General features: G+C 45.9%; 1 protein-coding gene across 4 annotated transcripts in view; it reads left to right on the top strand.

The window, feature by feature from the left end:
- The window catches only part of arhgef25a (Rho guanine nucleotide exchange factor (GEF) 25a), a 134,649-nt gene that overhangs the window by 84,636 nt on the left and 26,440 nt on the right, over window positions 1-23,573 (top strand). For 3 of the 4 annotated variants that reach the window (XM_029722515.1, XM_029722514.1, XM_029722517.1), the window contains 6 exons: window positions 3,177-3,550; window positions 4,497-4,607; window positions 16,215-16,336; window positions 16,570-16,636; window positions 18,594-18,697; window positions 18,774-18,843. In XM_029722515.1, coding sequence (XP_029578375.1) covers window positions 3,177-3,550; window positions 4,497-4,607; window positions 16,215-16,336; window positions 16,570-16,636; window positions 18,594-18,697; window positions 18,774-18,843 — 848 coding nt within the window. The remainder of the gene's footprint in view (window positions 1-3,176; window positions 3,551-4,496; window positions 4,608-16,214; window positions 16,337-16,569; window positions 16,637-18,593; window positions 18,698-18,773; window positions 18,844-23,573) is intronic. The other variant, XM_029722516.1, reaches the window with a different exon arrangement.

Here is a 23,573-nt window from a genome sequence, read left to right as displayed (position 1 = left end):
GGGACGGTTACTGTTGAGGGAGGGGGAGAGAGGGGAAGGTTACTGTTGAGGGAGGGGGAGAGAGGGGAAGGTTACTGTTGAGGGAGGGGGAGAGAGGGGAAGGTTACTGTTGAGGGAGGGGGAGAGAGGGGATGGTTACTGTTGAGGGAGGGGGAGAGAGGGGAAGGTTACTGTTGAGGGAGGGGGAGAGAGGGGAAGGTTACTGTTGAGGGAGGGGGAGAGAGGGGAAGGTTACTGTTGAGGGAGGGGGAGAGAGGGGACGGTTACTGTTGAGGGACGGGGGAGAGGGGACGGTTACTGTTGAGGGAAGGGAGAGAGGGGAAGGTTACTGTTGAGGGAGGGGGAGAGAGGGGAAGGTTACTGTTGAGGGAGGGGGAGAGAGGGGATGGTTACTGTTGAGGGAGGGGGAGAGAGGGGATGGTTACTGTTGAGGGAGGGGGAGAGAGGGGACGGTTACTGTTGAGGGAGGGGGAGAGAGGGGACGGTTATCGTTGAGGGACGGGGGAGAGGGGACGGTTACTGTTGAGGGAGGGGGAGAGAGGGGAAGGTTACTGTTGAGGAAGGGGGAGAGAGGGGAAGGTTACTGTTGAGGGAAGGGAGAGAGGGGAAGGTTACTGTTGAGGGAAGGGAGAGAGGGGAAGGTTACTGTTGAGGGAGGGGGAGAGAGGGGACGGTTACTGTTGAGGGACGGGGGAGAGGGGACGGTACTGTTGAGGGAAGGGAGAGAGGGGAAGGTTACTGTTGAGGGAGGGGGAGAGAGGGGACGGTTACTGTTGAGGGAGGGGGAGAGAGGGGAAGGTTACTGTTGAGGGAGGAGGAGAGAGGGGACGGTACTGTTGACACACTATCTCCTCAGAATAACTTAGTCTATCTCTATCCAGCTCTGTGGTTATCCAGCTCTATTGTTATCCAGCTCTATGGTCATCCAGCTCTATGGTCGTCCAGCTCTATGGTCATCCAGCTCTATGGTCGTCCAACTCTATGGTTATCTAGCTCTATAGTCGTCCAGCTCTATGGTCATCCAGCTCTATGGTCGTCCAGCTCTATGGTCATCCAGCTCTATGGTCGTCCAGCTCTATGGTCATCCAGCTGTGTGGTCATCCAGCTCTGTGGTCATCCAGCTCTATGGTCATCCAGCTCTATGGTCATCCAGCTCTATGGTTATCTAGCTCTATGGTCATCCAGCTCTATGGTTATCTAGCTCTATGGTCGTCCAGCTCTATGGTCATCCAGCTGTATGGTCATCCAGCTCTATGGTCATCCAGCTCTATCGTTATCCAGCTCTATGGTCATCCATCTCTATGGTCATCCAGCTCTATGGTTATCCAGCTCTATGGTTATCTAGCTCTATGGTTATCTAGCTCTATGGTCATCCAGCTCTATGGTCATCCAGTTCTATGGTTATCTAGCTCTATGGTCATCCTGCTCCATTGTCATTTAGCTCTATGGTTATCCAGCTCTATGGTTATCCAGCTCTATGGTCACCCAGCTCTATGTTTATCCAGCTCTATGGTTATCCAGCTCTATGGTTATCCAGCTCTATGGTCACCCTGCTCTATGGTTATCCAGCTCTATGGTTATCCAGCTCTATTGTTATCCATCTCTATGGTCATATAGCTCTATGGTTGTCCAGCGCTATGGTTGTCCAGCTCTATGGTTATCCAGCTCTGTGGTCATCCAGCTCTATGGTCATCCAGCTCTATGGTCATCCAGCTCTATGGTTATCTAGCTCTATGGTCATCCAGCTCTATGGTTATCTAGCTCTATGGTCGTCCAGCTCTATGGTCATCCCGCTGTATGGTCATCCAGCTCTATGGTCATCCAGCTCTATTGTTATCCAGCTCTATGGTCATCCATCTCTATGGTCATCCAGCTCTATGGTTATCCAGCTCTATGGTTATCTAGCTCTATGGTTATCTAGCTCTATGGTCATCCAGCTCTATGGTCATCCAGTTCTATGGTTATCTAGCTCTATGGTCATCCAGCTCCATTGTCATTTAGCTATATGGTCACCCAGCTCTATGTTTATCCAGCTCTATGGTTATCCAGCTCTATGGTTATCCAGCTCTATGGTCACCCTGCTCTATGGTTATCCAGCTCTATGGTTATCCAGCTCTATTGTTATCCATCTCTATGGTCATATAGCTCTATGGTTGTCCAGCGCTATGGTTGTCCAGCTCTATGGTTATCCAGCTCTATGGTTATCCAGCTCTATGGTCATCCAGCTCTATGGTCATCCAGCTCTATGGTCATCCAGCTGTATGGTTGTCCAGTATTTAGCTAGCTGGATGTATCCCTCCAAACATTGACTCACGTCTCTGTCTTCTATTGATGTTGTTGTGGTTAGCGGTGGTTCAACATCTGTCCATTTAGGTGTGTGTCTGCTGCTGCCCTTTGCCTTAGTGAAACTCCCCTCCATCAATAAGGAGACCTGAGAAATCCCAGTGGTTGACTTAGAGAGTTTATCATTCATTCACGAGCCCCGACTTCTCTTGACCGGTTATGTAACCTTTGCCCCCCTCCATCTCTGTCTTTCTCTCTCCCTCCAACTGCTCTGATTCCACTGTTCTTCAGCGGATCCTGTGCTGCTACCAACCGTGTCAAAATCAAATCAAATTAGATTTTTCACATGCGCCGAATACAACAGGTGTAGACTTACAGTGAAATGATTACTTACAAGCCCCTAACCAACAATGCAGTTAAGTAAAAAATAGATAGATAAGTAAAAAATGTAAATAAAAATGTATTTAAGAGCAGCAGTAAAATAACAGTAGTGAGGCTATATACAGGGGTTACCGGTACAGAGTCAATGTGCGGGGGTACAGGTTAGTCGAGGTAATTGAGGTAATATGTACATGTAGGTAGAGTTAAAGTGACTATGCATAGATAATAAACAGAGAGTAGCAGCAGTGTAAAAGAGGGAGGGGTAGGCAATGCAAATAGTCTGGGTAGCCATTTGATTAGCTGTTCAGTCTTATGGCTTGGGGGTAGAAGCTGTTCAGAAGCCTCTTGGACCTAGACTTGTGTGTGGTTGTTTGAGTATGAAGTTGGATATTGTGATAGCAAATCATTCAGTTTCCATTAAAAAAAAATTACAATTAAGAATCTATTCGATTCTTCCTCCCACTGTCCTTTAAATCTCTCTCTCTCTTTCCCTCCTCTCTGTCTCTCTCCAGACTCATACTCAGCGGCGGGCAGCGAGGGTAGCATCTCCACCTCCTCCCTGCCCCCGACCCTGACGGCGTCCATTAGCTCCGCCCCCAACTCCCCGGGCTCGCGGCGTTCCGTCAGCACCCTGAAGAGGTGGCTGACCAATCCCGTCCGCAAGCTGAGCGCCGGGGCCGTCAACATCTCCACCAGCGCCAAGGGGGAGCGGCAGGACAGGAAGTTGGATGGGGGAAGCAAGCCCCCTCCTCCTATTCCACCCCCACGCCACAGTCATGACCTGGGCCTGGGCCTGGGCCTGGGCCTGGGAGGGCTGGGGCTGGCAAGCCCCCTGGGATCAGAGGACCACCTCACCACTGTACAACCCATCACACACAAAGAGATGGTGAGTGGAGAGGCGTTGCTAAGCACCAGTATTCAGGATACAGTGTACACTAGGGTACATAGACCTACATACATACCGGTGGAGGCTGCTGAGGGGAGGGCGGCTCATAATAATGTCTGGAACGGAGGAAATGGAATGGCATCAAACCATGTGTTCGATGTATTTGACACCATTCCACCAATTCCGCTCCAGCCGTTACCACGAGCCTGTCCTCCCCAATTAAGGTGTCACCAACCTCCTGTGATCTACATACAGGTATGTACATATATCACAGTGAGGAGCAGCTGCTGTACACTGGGACAATGGCAAGTGACAGATTTGAAATGTGCCTCCTCAAGAGTAAACTCATCCGTATACTCTGTATAATTGCCACAGTGCTCTATATACAATAGTTAAATATACATATATCATATCACAAGATAGCATAGGCTTATGAACAGGCTCAAGAGCAAATAGACAAATGATTGTTTAGTACAGCTGCCTGTCAAACACAGATCTACAACTCGTCCCGTGTAAATATATAGCGATGCCAGCTTCCCCATAGATAAACAGTATGTTTTATCTCTACTTAGCTTCTCTGACCACAGCCTATTGACAGTACAATGCCTCGCCTATGAATACTATGAATGACTGCTGCGTTGTAAACACACGCTGGACAGTGGGATAGCTATGGCAGGGGTGATGCTGCTCGTTACACAACAACAGCATGCTGCCCTCTCACCTCTGGGGACGTTTCCTGACCCCAGTCACAGAGTAACACTGACTCGCGTCGATGTGTTGAGTGATTTTGCTGTGTTATGTTGAGTAACGATGTTCCTTACGGTGTGCTGTGTTATGTTGAGTAACGATGTCTCATGCGGTGTGTGTGTGTGTGTGTGTGTGTGTGCGCGTGTGTGCGCGTGTGTGTGTGTGTGTGTGTGTGTGTGTGTGTGTGTGTGTGTTGTAGGAGTGCAGATATAATTTGGCCAGTCCTGAGGATCTCTCCCCGGCAACCCTAAACTCTCCCAGCTACCTGTCTGACTCACTACAAGGCTGTACTTCACTGGCCTACACACATGTGAGTCAACATGCGTGTGCGCACGCACACACACACTCTGAGATCACACCTTTTGGGGAATCTTTGCCTGAGACATGACAACTTGTCTTAGCCCCCCTGAGCAAATGCCTAGGTCTAAGGAGGCTAAACAAGGTAGATACGGTCATGCAATCTATCTTATCAACAGGGTCAGAGAGCACATACTCAGTCAACTTATCCAACCTAAAAAAAACACAATAAATCGTACTGAACTGATGAAGAAATGAATCGGTCATCCATTGATGGTATTGGCTGTTGCTGCTCAGTGTGTAGGGCTAGGGGAGATAGCCAGGATTTTCTCGGAGGAAAAATCAGACAGGGAGGTGATGGCCCCCGAGACAGACCTGGATGTGAAAGGAAGCCCCCCCTCACAACCCAAAAAATGGTGTTCATGGGAGGACACCACGGAAGAAGTCACTGCTGTCCAAAAAAAACATTGCTGCACGTCTGAAGTTTGCAAAAGAGCACCTGGATGTTGCACAGTGCTTCTGGCAAAATATTCTGTGGACAGATTAAACTAAATTTGTGTTGTTTGGAATGAACACACAATACTATGTGTGGAGAAAAAAAGGCACAGCACACCAACATCAAAACCTCATCCCAACTGTAAAGTATGGTGGAGGGAGCATCATGGTTTGGGGCTGCTTTGCTGCCTCAGGGCATGGACAGCTTGCTACCATCGATGGAAAAATGAATTCCCAAGTTTATCAATACTTTTTGCAGGAGAATGTAAGGCTCCTGAGTGGCGCAGCGGTCTAAGGCACTGTATCTCAGTGCTAGAGGCATCACTGCAGTCCCTGGTTTGAATCCAGGCTGTATCACACCTGGCCGTGATTGGAAGTCCCATAGGGCGGCACACAATTGGCCCAGCTTTGTCTGGGTTTCGCTGGGGTAGACCGTCATTGTAAATAAGAATTTGTTCTTGACTGACTTGCCTAGTTAAATAAAGGTTAAATAAAAAATGTAAAATAAACATCTGTACGCCAATTGAAGGTCACCAGAAGTTGGGTGATGCAACAGGACAATGACCCAAAACACAGAAGTAAATCAACAACAGAATGGCTTCTACAGAAGAAAATATGCCTTCTGGAGTGGCCCAGTCCTGACCTCAACCCAATTGAGATGCTGTGGCATGACCTCAAGAGAGCGGTTCACACCAGACATCACAAGAATATTGCTGAAGTGAAACAGTTTTGTAAATGGTCAAAATGGAACAGGAGAGAGTGTGAGAGAGAATAAGAAAAATAGAGAAAAAGAAAGAGGGGGATTAAAGTATGTAGGTCAGTCATCTCAGGGTCACGGCTTCTGTCATTCTGCGTTCTCTCTCTCTCTCTCTCTCTCTCTCTCTGTTTTTGTCTTCTGACCACCCACAGGAGATAAAAGATTAGACTTTCATTCTGCCAACTTATTCTCATTCACTCTTATACACATTCTAGTAACTTCCCTTTCTCTTTAGCTCACATACAGTACATTCTGCTTAGCGCTTACCCTATTTCCCGCTCTCCCTCTCCCTCTTCATTCAGGATACTGCTAATCTGACCTAACATTCCCACAGAGGCCCAGTTTGATCAATTGTTTATTATTTGTTGGTCAACGGAAAATTCCTAGACTGACTTCAGTCAAACAGTCAAACAATGTAGTACTGTTACCCAAGGAACTGTAGTAAAATGACTAAAATGTACCAAGAGTTATAGCTCCGCTTGCTCTATCCATCAAATGGTCTTTCCTTCCTCTCTTCAGGAGAGATCAACTTTTGTCTGGACTGTACTGTCTGGATGCACTTTGAGAGATTTAGAGTTTCTCCTTCAAGTAGGAAAAGGAAGAAAAATAAAAGAGTTTGGATAGTTCTTAGAATAGAAATTTAGCACCGTGCACGCCCACATGCACACACGCCGGCACGCATGCACCGCACGCTAGCGCACACACACTACCTCCACCTCACTAAGGCATTGTTTTCCTGTAGGAACAACATCAGCCGTGATATCAGCTTCCGTTAAACTTTTGAAAGCAAAAATAGAGGAGTAAAAATAGAGGATGAGAGAAAGAGAGAGTGTTCTTTCCTGTGGGCTTCCACCAGAGCAGAGGACATCTGGTCAGGATTAGGATCGGGCAGTCAGGGAGAGACCTGTCAGCCAGGGTAGAGCTAGGGCTGGAGGATTCCTAACAGGGCAGGAAACCTAGGACACACACACGGGCGGCCAGGCCGACACACAAACCAACTGTGTACACTACATCTTTAGTAAAAGGTTACATTTCCAGAAGTTGATGTGAAATAAAAAGCCACAGGTGAATATTGACTGTAGCTATGCCGAGGAGTCTGGCCGGGAGTAAACATTTGAACAAATAGTGGCTGAACAGGTTGAACCAGGCCAGAGGGCAGGGGCGGTGGTGAACTAGAGAAAGTAGCCTCCATCCATCAGGGAGACTGGCAGAGGAGTCACAGCGATTAGTTTTTGTATTTGTATTTATTAAGGATCCCCATTACTCTTCCCAGTGTCCAGCAACATTAAGGCATGTATATACAATTTAAAATATTACATGACATTACATTTCATAACACTTTTCACAACACATTAACTGTGTGCCCTCAGGCCACTACTCTACTACCACATAAACTACATGAACAAAAGTATGTGGACACCTGCTCATCGAACGTCTCATTCCAAAATCATGGGCATTATAAAAACCTTTGCTGCTATTACAGCTTCCACTAGACGGCTTTTCACTAGACGGCTTTCCACTAGATGTTGGAACATTGCTGTGGGGACTAGCTCGCAGTCAGTGTTCCAATTCATCCCAAAGGTGTTTGATGGGGTTGACGTCAGGGCGAGTCAAGTTCTTCAAAACTGATCTCAACAAACCATTTCTGTACGGACCTCGCTTTGTGCACCGGGTCGTTGTCATGCTGAAACAGGAAAGGGCCTTCCCCAAACTGTTGCCACAAAGTTGGAAGCACTGAATCGAATAGAATTTCATTGTTTGCTGTAGCGTTAAGATTTCCCTTCACTGGAACTAAGGGGCCTAAACCAAGCCATGAAAAACAGCCCCAAACCATTATTCCTCCTCCACCAAACTTTACAGTTGGCACTATGCATTCGGGCAGGTAGCGTTCTCGTGGCATCCGCCAAACACAGATTTGTCTGTCGGACTGCCAGATGATTGAGCGTGAAAAATCATTCCAGAGAATGTGTTTCCACTGCTCCAGAGTCCAATGGCGGCGAGCTTTACACCACTCAAGCTGACACTTAACATGGTGCATGGTGATCTTAGTCTTGTGTATGGCTGCTCGGCCATGGAAGCCCATTTCATGAGGCTCCCGACAGACAATTCTTGTGCTGGGATTGCTTCCAGAGACAGTTTGGAGCTCGGTAGTGAGTGTTGCAACCGAGGACAGACGATTTTTAAGCGCTACGGCTACGCTCAATCAAATCAAATCAAATCAAATTTATTTATATAGCCCTTCGTATATCAGCTGAAATCTCAAAGTGCTGTACAGAAACCCAGCCTAAAACCCCAAACAGCAAGCAATGCATGTGAAAGAAGCACGGTGGCTAGGAAAAACTCCCTAGGAAAAACTCCCTAGAAAGGCCAAAAACCTAGGAAGAAACCTAGAGAGGAACCAGGCTATGAGGGGTGGCCAGTCCTCTTCTGGCTGTGCCGGGTGGATATTATAACAGAACATGGTCAAGATGTTAAAATGTTCATAAATGACCAGCATGGTCAAATAATAATAATCATTGTAGTTGTCGAGGGTGCAACAAGCACGTCCGGTGAACAGGTCAGGGTTCCGTAGCTGCAGGCAGAACAGTTGAAACTGGAGCAGCAGCATGGCCAGGTGGACTGGGGACAGCAAGGAGTCATCATGCCAGGTAGTCCCGAGGCATGGTCCTAGGGCTCAGGTCCTCCGAGAGAAAGAAAGAAAGAGAGAAAGAGAGAATTAGAGAGAGCATATTTAAGTTCACACAGGACACCGGATAAGACAAGAGAATACTCCAGATGTAACAGACTGACCCTAGCCCCCCGGCACATAAACTACTGCAGCATAAATACTGGAGGCTGAGACAGGAGGGATCAGAAGACACTGTGGCCCCATCCGATGATACCCCCGGACAGGGCCAAACAGGCAGGATATAACCCCACCCACTTTGCCAAAGCACTGCCCCCACACCACTAGAGGGATGTCTACAACCACCAACTTACCGTCCGAAGACAAGGCCGAGTATAGCCCACAAAATCTCCGCCATGGCACAACCCAAGGGGGGGAAACCTGGCACCATCCCTACGGTGAAGCATGGTGGTGGCAGCATCATGCTGTGGGGATGTTCTTCAGCAGCAGGGACTGGGAGAGTAGTCAAGATCGAGGCAAAGATGAACGGAGCAAAGTACAGAGAGATCCTTGATGAAAACCTGCTCCAGAGCATTCAGGACCTCAGACTGGGGCGAAGGTTCACCTTCTAACAGGACAACGACCTTAAGCACACAGCCAAGACAATGCAGGAGTGGCTTCGGGACAAGTCTCTGAATGTCCTTTAGTGGCCCAGCCACAGCCTGCTCTAACATTTCTGGAGAGACCTGAAAATAGCTGTGCAGCAACGCTCCCCATCCAACCTGACAGAGATTGAGAGGATCTGCAGAGAAGAATGGAACAAACTCCACAAATACAGGTGTGCCAAGCATATAGTGTCATATCTGAGAAGACTTGATGCTGTAATCGGTGCCAAAGGTGCTTCAACAAAGTGCTGAGTAAAGGGTCTGAATACTTATATAAATGTGATATTTTTAAATTATAAATGAGCAAAAATGTCTAAAAACCAGTTTTTGCTTTGTCATTATGGGGCTCGGTGTGTAGAGTGATAAAGGGGAAAAAAACAATTGAATCCATTTTAGAATAAGGCTGTAACGCAACAAAATGTGGAAAAAGTCAAGGGGTCTGAATACTTTCCGAAGGCACTGTATAGTGTATCTACAATACAAAATCCATGTGTATGCGTGTGTAGAGTGCGTTGAGGATGCGGGTGTTTGATTAGTTGTGTACTGTGGGTCTAAGTCAAGGGAAGATGTGCACGGCCGGAACATGGAGGCCTAGAAGTGAGGTCAGACAGAAGGTTTACTCAGTCACGAGTGAATGAATAAGGCAGAATGAACGCTGATGAAGCTGAACGGCGTTGCTCCACAAAGAAGAGAGACTTTCACAAGAAAAGGAGTGGTTCACTGAGGGGAGTCAGTGTGTGTAAATCTTCAGAAGGTTGACAAACACACATTCAGTTCTATTGTAAGCAGAAGACCGTGGCCAATGAACAAGAGATGCTTATTTCTCACACAAGCATGACCGTGTATTTTAGTGCTCACACAAGCATTTCTGTAGTGTAGAGACAATGCTTCAATGTTCAGGGATCTCCATGGGAATGTATCTAAGTTCCAGGAAAGTAGCCTGTGAAAAGGCACTCATGCGTACCTCATCGACTCAGTTGATTAGATCGCTGCGACATGTTTGTTTACTATGTCCCACTCTTCCTGAATTGATTGGGTGTGGATGTTGAAGTGGATGATGACACAAGGTCCCGTACTGGTCTAATTCATGCACTTCAAGAGAAGATCCCTGGTTATCCCTACTTCATCTGATCTGGCGGACTCAGTAAACACAAATGCTTTGTTTGTAAATAATATCTGAGTGCTGGAGTGTGCCCCTAGATATCTGTAAATTAAAAAACAAGAAAATCGTGCCGTCTGGTTTGCCTAATATAAGGAAGTTGAAATGATTTACTCTTTTACGTTACATTTTAGAAATTACATTTACTTTTGATACTTAAATGTATTTAAAACCATATACTTTTACACTTCTCCCAAGTCGGATTTTACTGGGTGACTTTCACTTTTACTTGAGTCATTTTCTATTAAGGTATCTTTACTTATACTCAAGTATGACAATTGGGTACTTTTTCCACCACTATCTCGATGTTCTCACTCTTTCTTTCATCCCTCCATCCCATTCCTTTCCCCCAAAGGGATTTCACCCTATGACAAACAATGTCAGCATACAACAAGTTGTTGCACACTTATACCCTTTCATCATAACTCATTGGAAAGCTTAGATTCACAGCTATCCATCAGACACATTTTCAGGAATGAGAAGGTCAACAGAACTTTGAGCTTTGACCTCTAGGGTACATATCAGAATTACCTGTATAAATTGCTTTAAAAAGGAAAACCTGATACATTTTGAAATCTAGGGACATAAACCTGACTTTTTATTTTATTTGAGACATCGTCACCCCAAGGGATCAAATCAAAATCAAATCAAATCAAAGTGTATTGGTCACATACACATGGTTAGCAGATGTTATTGCGAGTGTAGTGAAATGCTTCTAGATTAGACAGTGCATCAGTATCTAACAGGTAATATCTAACGAATTCCACAACAAAACCTAATATCTAACAAATTCCACAACAAAACCTAATACACACAATCTAGAAAAGGAATGGAATAAGAATATACACTGCTCAAAAAAATAAAGGGAACACTAAAATAACACATCCTAGATCTGAATGAATGAAAAAATCTTATTAAATACTTTTATCTTTACATAGTTGAATGTGCTGACAACAAAATCACACAAAAATAATCAATGGAAATCCAATTTATCAACCCATGGAGGTCTGGATTTGGAGTCACACTCAAAATTAAAGTGGAAAACCACACTACAGGCTGATCCAACTTTGATGTAATGTCCTTAAAACAAGTCAAAATGAGGCTCAGTAGTGTGTGTGGCCTCCACGTGCCTGTATGACCTCCCTACAACGCCTGGGCATGCTCCTGATGAGGTGGCGGATGGTCTCCTGAGGGATCTCCTCCCAGACCTGGACTAAAGCATCCGCCAACTCCTGGACAGTCTGTGGTGCAACGTGGCGTTGGTGGATGGAGCGAGACATGATGTCCCAGATGTGCTCAATTGGATTCAGGTCTGGGGAACGGGCGGGCCAGTCCATAGCATCAATGCCTTCCTCTTGCAGGAACTGCTGACACACTCCAGCCACATGAGGTCTAGCATTGTCTTGCATTAGGAGGAACCCAGGGCCAACCGCACCAGCATATGGTCTCACAAGGGGTCTGAGGATCTCATCTTGGTACCTAATGGCAGTCAGGCTACCTCTGGCGAGCACATGGAGGGCTGTGCGGCCCCCCAAAGAAATGCCACCCCACACCATGACTGACCCACCGCCAAACCGGTCATGCTGGAGGATGTTGCAGGCAGCAGAACGTTCTCCACGTCGTCTCCAGACTGTCACGTCTGTCACATGTGCTCAGTGTGAACCTGCTTTCATCTGTGAAGAGCACAGGGCGCCAGTGGCGAATTTGCCAATCTTGGTGTTCTCTGGCAAATGCCAAACGTCCTGCACGGTGTTGGGCTGTAAGCACAACCCCCACCTGTGGACGTCGGGCCCTCATACCACCCTCATGGAGTCTGTTTCTGACCGTTTGAGCAGACACATGCACATTTGTGGCCTGCTGGAGGTCATTTTGCAGGGCTCTGGCAGTGCTCCTCCTGCTCCTCCTTGCACAAAGGTGGAGGTAGCCATCCTGCTGCTGGGTTGTTGCCCTCCTACGGCCTCCTCCACGTCTCCTGGTAGCGCCTCCATGCTCTGGACACTACGCTGACAGACACAGCAAACCTTCTTGCCACAGCTCGCATTGATGTGCCATCCTGGATGAGCTGCACTACCTGAGCCACTTGTGTGGGTTGTAGACTCCGTCTCATGCTACCACTAGAGTGAAAGCACCGCCAGCATTCAAAAGTGACCAAAACATCAGCAAGGAAGCATAGGAACTGAGAAGTGGTCTGTGGTTACCACCTGCAGAACCACTCCTTTATTGGGGGTGTCTTGCTAATTGCCTATAATTTCCACCTGTTGTCTATTCCATTTGTACAACAGCATGTGAAATTTATTGTCAATCAGTGTTGCTTCCTATGTGGACAGCTTGATTTCACAGAAGTGTGATTGACTTGGAGTTACATTGTGTTGTTTAAGTGTTCCCTTTATTTTTTTGAGCAGTATATAAATATAAAATATATGGATGAGCAGTGACAGAGCGGCTAAGATGTAATAGATAGTATAGAGTAGATAGTGTAGGATACAGTATACAGTATATACATATGAGATAAGTAATGCGAGATATGTAAACATTCTTAAAGTGGCATTATTAAAGTGACTAGTGTTCCATTTAATAAAGTGGCCAATGATATCAAGTCTTCAGGTAGGCAGCCGCCTCTCTGTGCTAGTGATGGCTGTTTAACAATCTGATGGCCTTGAGATAGAAGCTGTTTTTAAATCTCTCTGTCCCAGCTTTGATGCACCTGTACTGACCTCGTCTTCTGGATGGAAGCGGATGAACAGGCAATGGCTCGGGTGGTTGTTGTCCTTGATGATCTTTTTTGCCTTCCTGTGACATTGGGGGTTTTAGGCGTCCTGGAGGGCAGGTAGTTTGCCCACGGTGATGCATTGTGCAGACCGCACCACCCTCTGGAGAGCCCTGCGGTTGTGGGTTGTGCAGTTGCCGTACCAGGCGGTGATACAGCCCGACAGGATGCTCTCGATTGTGCACCTGTAAAAGTTAGTGAGGTTTTTCCGGTAACAAGCCAAATTTGTTCAGCCTCCTGAGGTTGAAGAGGCGCTGTTGCGCCTTCTTCACCACACTGTCTGTGTGCGTGGACCATTTTAGTTTGTCGGTGATATGTACACAGCTCCCTTTGCTGTTTCCTGAAGTTCACGATCATCTCATTTGTTTTGCTGACATTGAGTGAGAGGTTATTTTCCTGACACCACACTCCGAGGTGCCTCACCTCCTCCCTGTAGGCTGTCTCGTCGTTGTTGACAATCAAGCCTACCACTGTTGTGTCGTCTGCAAACTTGATGATTGAGTTGGAGGCATGTGTGGCCACGTAGTCGTGGGTGAACAGAGAGTACAGCAGGGGCTGGGAACTCACTCTTGTGGTCCCCAGTGTTGAGGATCAGCGGAGTGGAGATGTTGTTTCCTACCTTCACTACCTGGGGTCGGCCCGTCAGGAAGTCTAGGAACCAGTTGCACAGGGCGGGGTCAAGACCCAGGGACTCAAGCTTAATGATGAGTTTCGAGGGTACTATGGTGTTGAATGCTGAGCTGTAGTCAATGAATAGCATTCTTACATAGGTATTCCTCTTGTCCAGATGGGTTAGGGCAGTGTGCAGTGTGATGGTGATTGCATTGTCTGTGGACCTATTGGGGCAGTAAGCAAATTAAAGTGGGTCTAGGGTGACAGGTAGGGTGGAGGTGATATGATCCTTGACTAGTCTCTCAAAGCACTTCATGATGACAGAAGTGAGTGCTATGGGGCGATAGTCATTTAGTTCAGTTACCTTAGCTTTCTTGGGAAGAGGAACAATGGGGGCCATCTTGAAGCATGTGGGGACAGCAGAGCGGGATAGGGATTGATTCAATATGTCCAGTTGGTCTGTGCATGCCGTCTGAGCCAGCAGCCTCGCGAGGGTTAACACGTTTACATTTTTTACTCACGTCAGCCTTGGAGAAGAAGAGCCCACAGTCTTTGGTAGCTGGCAGTGTCGGTGGCTCTCTATTGTCCTCAAAGCATGCAAAGAAGTTGTTTAATTTGTCTAGAAGCAAGACGTCGATGTCTGCGATGGGGCTGGTTTTCTTTTTGTAATTCATGATTGTCTGTAGACCCTGCCACATATGTCTCGTGTTTGAGCCGTTGAATTGCGACTCCATTTTGTCTCTATACTGACACTTTGCTTGTTTGATTGCCTTACAGAGGGAATAACTACACTGTTTGTATTCAGCCATATTCCCAGTTGCCTTGCCATGATTAAATGCAGTGGTACGTGCTTTCAGTTTTGTGCAAATTCTGCCATCAATCCACAGTTTCTGGTTAGGGAAGGTTTTAATAGTCACAGTGGGTACAACATCTCCTATACACTTCCTTATAAACTCGCTCACCGAGTCAGCGTATGCGTCAATTTTGTTCTCTGAGGCTACCCGGAACATATCCCAGTCCAAGTGATCGAAGCAATCTTAAAGCGTGGAATCCAATTGGTCAGACCAGCGTTCGATAGACCTAAGTATGGGTGCTTCCTGTTTTAGTTTCTGCCTATAGGAGAGGAGCAACAAGTTGGAGTCATGGTCAGATTTGCCATTAGGAGGACGGGGGAGGGCCTTGTATGCATCGTGGAAGTTCGAGAAACCATGTTACTCGCTCGTGTAATGCAATTGATATGCTGATAGAATTTAGTTAGCCTTGTTCTCAAATTAGCTTTGTTAAAATCCCCAACTACAATAAATGTAGCCTCAGGATATATGGTTTCCAGTTTGCATAAAATCCAGTGAAGTTCCTTGATGGCCGTCTTGGTATCCACTTGCCGGGGGATATACATGGCTGTGACAATAAACGAGGAGAGTTCTCTTGGGAGATAATACAGTCGGCATTTGATTGTGAGGAATTCTTGGTCAGGTGAACAAAAGGACTTGAGTTCCTGTATGTTGTTACAATTACACCATGGGTCGTTAATCATAAAACATACATCGCCGCCCTTCTTCTTACCGGAGAGATTTTTATTCCTGTCGGCGCGATGCACTGAAAATCCCGTTGGCTGTACTGACTCCGACAGCATGTCCCATGATAATTCAAATGAGGGCAGGATTTGAATAACTTGATAAAATGATGGAAGTAAACGCTGGAATTGAACAAATCATTCTGGAAATAGGAACCATTGGTATAGTACTAGAGTTAGAGGCTACAGAAGAGGATTTTGATTCCCATGTACAATAGGACTTCACTGTCAGTTTTGTGTTCCTACTATGTTTGGTTGAAGTTTGGCTGAACAGTTTAAATCAATCAGAATAGAGAAAGCCCATTAAAACCGCTGACAATTCATTTGTTGCCACACTAGTGTCACACACAACCCATGAAGCATATTTAGAACCTTATTATTCAGAATGATAAAAAACGTAAACATACAATGATATGATATCTTGGCCATGTCGCCCAGCCCTAATTGGTTGCTATGCTAACACCACAGAGATCCAATGAAATTATATGTAATTCTATGCCCAAGGCATTCTGTACACCACACTCCTTTACAGGCCCAATAATTGTCTCTACCGACCCTGTTCTCTTTCTTTCTCTCCCTCTGTCTTTCTCTTTCATGGTGACTTTACCACACCATACACTATTATTGGTGACAATCAGATCCCCTTATCATTCTGTCACTGTCCCTAGTGTCTGGCTGCTCTCCCTCCCTGGTCACCTTGGCAACCTGCATCATTATCCTCTCTCCCTCAGTCTCTCACCTTGCCTCTCTCTCTCTCTCTCTCTCTCTCTCTCTCTCTCTCCCTTGCTTCTTTGCATCCCTCCCTCTCTCTCCCGCTCTCACTTTGCCTTTCTCTCTCTTTGCCTTTCTTCCTCCCCCCCCTTACATTGCCTCTCTATCCCTCAGTTTGATCTTTCCCTTGCCCTTTTTCTCTCCTGCTATATTAAAAATGCCAACGGACTACAGAGTATATCATAACCATATGCCCTGTCCCCTCTGTTTCATCAGGATAGTCAGCCCACCGATGTCTATCCAGATGACAATGGCTCAGTGTTGATGGACGACACCTCCAGCCAATCATCAGCCGCAGCTGACAATGAGGAGAGGAGGAGTGCCTTAGAGAAGAGCATGCAAGTGGTTCACCTTTAATTACACAACACAACACTGCCCTCACAACCCTTTGCTCTAAAACGGATCCAAAGTTTGATGTACAACACAGCATTGCCATAAGTGTCAACACACTGCCAGCAGTTACATGAGAGTGTCACTGTGTCAAGACTGTTTGCAAATACTTTGTTTTGGTGGGGATGACAGGGGGCACCAAAAGTCTGCAATATTTGTCATCCTCTGTCTCTCTGTCCAGGTACGTACTGAAGGAACTCATAGAGACAGAGAAACTGTATGTGGAAGACCTGAGGTACATAGTAGAGGTGAGAGTACAGTATTATAAGCGAGAGTACAGTATTAAAAACAGCGGCTTATGAAGTGTGAAATCCCACCCACCCAGGTATTATATTACCTGGCTTTGAACTCATTGTCATCACAATACCTTCAGTTTCTTAAAACACAGCTTGGTCTGGCTCCAAAAATGGCCATTTCTGTTATTGGGTTGATTTGATGAACGTACATACAGTACCAGTCAAAAGTTTGGACACACCTACTCATTCAAGGGTTTTTCTTTATTTGTACTATTTTCTACATTGTATAATAATAGTGAAGACATCAAAACTATGAAATAACACATATTGGAATCATGTAGTAACCCAATTTTCTTTTAAACAAATCAAAATATATTTCAGATTTTAGATTCTTCAAAGTAGCCACCCTTTGCCCTGATGACAGCTTTGCACACTCTTGGCAATCTCTCAACCAGCTTCACCTGGAATGCTTTTCCAACAGTCTCGAAGGAGTTCCCACATATGCTGAGAACTTGTTGGCTGCTTTTCCTTCACTCTGCCGTCCAACTCATCCCAAACCATCTCAGTTGGATTGAGGTCGGGTGATTGTGGAGGCCAGGCCATCTGATGCAGCACTCCATCATTCTCCTTCTTGGTCAAATAGCCCTTACACAGCCTGGAAGTGTGTTGGGTCATTGTCCTGTTGAAAAACCAATGATAGTGAGACTAAGTGCAAACCAGATGGAATGGCGTATCGCTGCAGAATTCTGTGGTTGCTATGCAGGTTAAGTGTGCCTTGAATTCTAAATAAATCACTGACAGTGTCACCAGCAAAGCACCCCCACACCATCACACCTCCTCCTCCATGCTTCAAGGTGGAACTACACATGCAGAGATCATCCATTCACATACTCTGCGTCTCACAAAGACTAGGCGGTTGGAACCAAAACTCTCAAATTTGGAGTCATCGGACCAAAGGACTAGCCCAAGCAAGTCTCTTCTTCTTATTGGTGTCCTTTAGTAGGGGTTTCTTTGAAGCAATTCGACCATGAAGGCCTGATTCACGCAGTCTCCTCTGAACAGTTGATGTTGAGATGTGTCTGTTACTTGAACTCTGTGAAGCATTTATTTGGGCTGCAATCTGAGGTGCAGTTAACTCTAATGAACTTATCCTCTGCAGCAGAGGTAACTCTGGGTCTTCCTTTCCTGTGGCGGTCCTCATCAGAGCCAGTTTCATCATGGCGCTCGATGGTTTTTGCGACTGCACAATGAAGAAACTTTGAAAGTTCTTGAAATGTTCCGTATTGACTGACCTTCATGTCTTAAAGTAATGATGGACTGTCATTTCTCTTTGCTTATTTGAGCTGTTCTTACCATAATATGGACTTAGTCTTTTACCAAATAGGGTTATCTTCTGTATACCACCCCTACCTTGTCACAACACAACTGATTGGCTCAAACGCATTAAGAAGGAAAGAAATTCCACAAATTCCCTTTTAACAAGGCACACTTGTTAATTGAAATGCATTCCAGCTGGTTGAGAGAATGCCAAGAGTGTGCAAAGCTGTCATTAAGGCAAAGGGTGGCTACTTTGAAGAATATAAAATCTATTTTGATTTGTTTAACACTTGTTTGATTACTACATGATTCCATATGTGTTATTTCATAGTTTTGATGTCTTCACTACTATTCTATAATGTATGAAATGGCAAAAATAAAGAAAAACCATGGAATGAGTAGGTGTGTCCAAACGTTTGACTGGTACTGTATATTACGGTAAAACGTAGGCTTTTAGCTCAGAGGGTTAACACTGTCTTGTTGTGCGTGGGAAACCAGGGTTTGAATCCCAGTCAGTCACATACAGTATATCTGTGTGTGTGTGTGTGTGTGTGTGTGTGTGTGTGTGTGTGTGTGTGTGTGTGTGTGTGTGTGTGTGTGTGTGTGTGTGTGTGTGTGTGTGTGTGTGTGTGTGTGTGTGTCTCCACTACAGGGCTACATGGCCACTATGAATACCAAGGGCATACCTGAGGACATGAAGGGGAAAGACAAGATCATATTTGGAAACATTCACCAAATGTTCGACTGGCATAAAGAGTGAGTGTCGAAGATGTACTGTGTAGAGTATGATTGTGTGTGATAGTGTGTGTGTAACCTGTCTCTCTCTGTCTAGCTACTTCCTGGGGGAACTGGAGAAGTGTATAGCAGAACCAGAGAGACTGGCCCAACTGTTCATAAAGCATGTAAGTCTACTTACACCATCACTCAGAGACAGTGGACCACAGGCAGCGGGCGAGTAGCTGTTTCCTGTGTCTGTTTGGTGTGAGTTGAGGTAAATAGCTGTGAGAATACGCATAAAGAGCTCCTGTTAACCCTCCAACGTGCCGTGCCCCTGTCTAGATTTCTGTCAGCTGCTAGCATTCGCTCCTACACTTCTCTGTTATAGATAGGTCTCAGAAGAGCGCACACGCACACACACACACACACACACACCAGCGTTTCCCCCTCCACTTCCTTGTTATTGATAGGTCTCAGAAGAGCGCGCGCACACACACACACACACACACACACACACACACACACACACACACACACACACACACACACACACACACACACACACACCAGCGTTTCCCCCTCCACTTCCTTGTTATTGATAGCTAGGGTATTAGACCTGCCTGTGTTTTTCTAGCCACAGACAGGCTGACTAGCCTCCAGACTTGACCAGTCAGTCAGGAAGTGTGTGTATGTGTGTGTGTACGTGCATGCCCTGTGTGTGTGTGCGTGTGTGCGTGTGTGCGTGTGTGTGTGTCTGTGTGTGTGTGTGTGTGTGTGTGTGTGTGTGTGTGTGTGTGTGTGTGTGTGTGTGTGTGTGTGTGTGTGTGTGGCTGGACCGAGCGGTCAGGAAGCAAGTGGAGAATAACAGTCTGAAGAAACAGGCAGAAAAAAGCCACATAAAAAAAGTCTCAGAAATAATAAACATTAGACTATTTTATGTGGAGGCCATTTTCCTCCAACCCCAAAGACGACCCATTTCTGCCCCTGTATCTGTGGTCTGCTACGGAGAAAAATGAACAGAAGAAGAAAGATATAGTGTACAGATATACTGCAGAGTTTATTGTTCTCAGAATAGAAAATAACTTAACGAGTAGAGCTTTAGAAGTGCTACATGATGTATTCCGTGCAGAGAATTACATGTATGTTAATGAAGACAGAGTGGTCATGTTGGGTTAATTCGACAAACTTGGAGTAAAATAGATTGAGTTAATGAGTTTCTCTCTCTCTCTCTCTCTCTCTCTCTCTCTCTCTCCCTCCCTCCCTCTCTCCCTCTCCCTCCCTGGCCTTTAGAACTCTCCTTTCCTCTCTCCCTGGCCTTTAAATCAATTCAAAATGACTTGAAGACGTGATGAAGTTAAAAGGGCTATGGGGGAATGAAGCAGCTCGTAACTACATCTAATGGTGTCAAACTGTGACAACAAGCACACTGGGAACATGGCCTGTAGAAAAAGTCCAGGAGAACTTTCATATAGAATGCTTCATTTCAAAGTCGTCATTTCATTATTTGACACAATTCAATAATCATCAACACAAAAACTACAACTTTAAAATACATTTATTTTTGGAAAACTGTCTGTGCTAAGGGTAAGACAGATGTGGTTGTCCATAGGCCACTGGTTGAGCAGCCTAGTGATGTATGGGACTGGTTGTAATGAACACGAGGGGAGACAGAGAGCTGGCTTCAAGCGCAGGGCGCAGCAGGTGTTTTTGGCAAAGGACCACAGGAGGAGGCAGGTAGATGGGTCCAGGGGCAGGCAGAAGGTCATAGACAGCGGGTCCAAAAGGGCAACAGTACAGGCAGGGAAAAGGCTAGTAACATAGTCCAGGAGATCAGGCAGATAACAGGAAATCCGATAGGCTAAAGTACAGGCAGGGAATAGGCAAAAGGCGTCGTTAGTGAGGCAGGCAAAAACTATCATACACGAGAGGAGTAAATCACGGGGAAAAACAGAGCTCTGAAAGACGTGTGTCACAAAACAAACAATACCTCACAATGATGGGGTGCAAAGAAATGAACTAAATAGTGTGTGATAATGACATACAGGTGTGTGAACAGGTAATCAGAATTCAGATGATTGGGATCTGGAGAGTGAGCTGCGTTCAGGGGATCTAGGTGTTTGAGTGTGAGCTGGAAAGTGGGATGGAAAGTGAGCTGCGTTCAGGGGATCTACGTGTTTGAAGGTGTGAGTTGGAAGCAGACGTTACACTGGTTGAGCAGCCTAGTCATGTATGGTACTGGTTGAGCAGCCTAGTGATGTATGGTACTGGTTGAGCAGCCTAGTCATGTATGGTACTGGTTGAGCAGCCTAGTGATGTATGGTACTGGTTGAGCAGCCTGGTCATGTATGGTACTGGTTGAGCAGCCTGGTCATGTATGGTACTGGTTGAGCAGCCTAGTGATGTATGGTACTGGTTGAGCAGCCTAGTGATGTATGGTACTGGTTGAGCAGCCTAGTGATGTATGGTACTGGTTGAGCAGCCTAGTGATGTATGGTACTGGTTGAGCAGCCTAGTCACGTATGGTACTGGTTGAGCAGCCTAGTGATGTATGGTACTGGTTGAGAAGCCTAGTGAATTATGGTACTGGTTGATCAGCCTGGTCATGTATGGTACTGGTTGAGCAGCCTAGTCATGTATGGTACTGGTTGAGCAGCCTAGTCATGTATAGTACTGGTTGAGCAGCCCAGTCATGTATGGTACTGGTTGAGCAGCCTAGTGATGTATGGTACTTGTTGAGCAGCCTAGTGATGTATGGTACTGGTTGAGCAGCCTAGTCATGTATGGTGCTGGTTGAGCAGCCTAGTCATGTATGGTACTGGTTGAGCAGCCTAGTCATGTATGGCACTGGTTGAGCAGCCTAGTCATGTATGGTACTGGTTGAGCAGCCTAGTCATGTATGGTACTGGTTGAGAAGCCTAGTGATGAATGGTACTGGTTGATCAGCCTGGTCATGTATGGTACTGGTTGAGCAGCCTAGTGATGTATGGTACTGGTTGAGCAGCCTAGTCATGTATGGCACTGGTTGAGCAACCTAGTCATGTATGGTATTGTTTGAGCAGCCTAGTCATTTATTGTACTGGTTGAGCAGCCTAGTCATGTATGGTACTGGTTGAGCAGCCTAGTCATGTATGGTATCACGCTTCTATGGTAGCGCTTGGTTCTGCACTTGATGGATTCCAACATTGTTGAGGACCGGGTAACACGACCAGAGATGGAGGAGCGTTCCGGGGGCAGCATATGTCGGTAGAGGCCCTGTTTGTATGTGGTTTACACCGTCACCATGGTGGGACGGAGCTGTGGGACGGAGCTATATTTCAGCTTCCTAATGGAGGAACAGGGGTCTACTGGCCCTGTTGGAGATCGCGTCCACCTGTGCTGTCCAATGGAGATCTTCCTGGATGAGAATGCCTAGGATTTTTATGGTTTCAACTCTCAGGAGCTCTGAGTTATTGATGTGCAGTGGTGGTAGATCCGGTGATGTTCTGGAGATGAAGGTGTGAAGTACTTTGCATTCCTGCGGGTGGAGAATCATGTGACTCTCTCTGGACTAGGTGCTGTTGCGGTGACCATATCATCGCCACACCGGCAGCCCTGACCGCAGTAAAATTCCACGTGACCGTTGAGGCACGGTAATCTCCTCTTACGCACTCTGGACATGATTTGGTAGTAGCGAACTTGCTCACGACCATCCGGTCCTAATGGCCTGGTACTCAGGTCTCTAGTGTTCCTCCAACCACTCTGACATCAATGCGAATACAATAAAAAAATCACTTCAAACACTTATCATCATCAAAACAGGATCATGCTTTTAAAACTCACCTCATTGTGATGATCATTTTGAAGAAGTACAACAGCAGGTTGAAACTGAGTGGAAAACACGGTCATTGTGGATGTTGTTTCAAAGCCTAACACAAATGGACAGCGCTTTCTAAGGTGATGATGAGTTCAAACACCCCTACACATATTAGAGTTTATGCATACGCAAAGGCTTATGAGCCTGGGGAAAACAAAATAATAAAAATGATGATTGTGCCTTATACAATACATAGCCTACAGCATATTACACATGGCAGAAAAACATCAAACTAAAGTGATTTATGATGTCTTTGGAACATAATTGGTCTAGCCTATAAATTAGAGTAATCGCCTTTGAGTGTGGACTGTATTATTATGTATACTGGATGGACTGGTTACCTTATGCTACGCTCTAAAATGTGTATCCATGAGTCTGGGAGAGAACATATAGCCCTACGCGATGCTGTTGGTTCATTGATTGTGCAGAGCGGCTTACAGGTAGCCTACAATTACAGTGAATTTGTATTTGATTTGGAATAGCCTGGTAATAGGGGATTTTTTATATTTGAATAATTAAGTGGGTGGCACATTACAGTTAGCTACACAGAATATCTCTCCACCATGCATCTCCATTTCCTCCTCTCTCTCCTTTATTCCGTTCTAGAGTGTGCAGAGGGGGAGTCAACAGTTAAGTGAAATCTGTTTTGTTTGCGAAAACATGTTACGATCAATGTTCCCAAACATATTTCACTTGGTTTCCCAAATGAAGGACTGGGTAGGTGCAGGAACATGGTTGGAGAGCCCATGGCATACAGCGTTTGAGCGGAATATCACCTGTCACGCAGCGAGAGCATGCTCCTCAAACAGTGGTTGATGCTGGGAGAGAAACACGTTTTCATATATTTACTTCGCAACTGCTCATATTAAGCACAGCTCCGCTATAAAACCAAAGTAGGTTACCAGGCATCATTAAAAAATGATGCACAGCTCTGCTTTAAAACTGAAGTATCTTACCAAGTATCATTGAAAAACGGACCGGCAGGAAAGCGTGCAGCCTTCATTTGCTTTTCGAGGGCCTACAGATTACATGTCTTTTCCCCCCTGCCCCTGTTCCTGCCCA

The sequence above is a fragment of the Salmo trutta genome, chromosome 30 (assembly GCF_901001165.1).
Source record: "Salmo trutta chromosome 30, fSalTru1.1, whole genome shotgun sequence".
In the NCBI taxonomy this organism is placed as follows: domain Eukaryota; kingdom Metazoa; phylum Chordata; class Actinopteri; order Salmoniformes; family Salmonidae; genus Salmo; species Salmo trutta.
The sequence above is the reverse complement of the archived record's forward strand: the minus strand, read 5'-3'. Positions and strand labels throughout refer to the sequence as shown.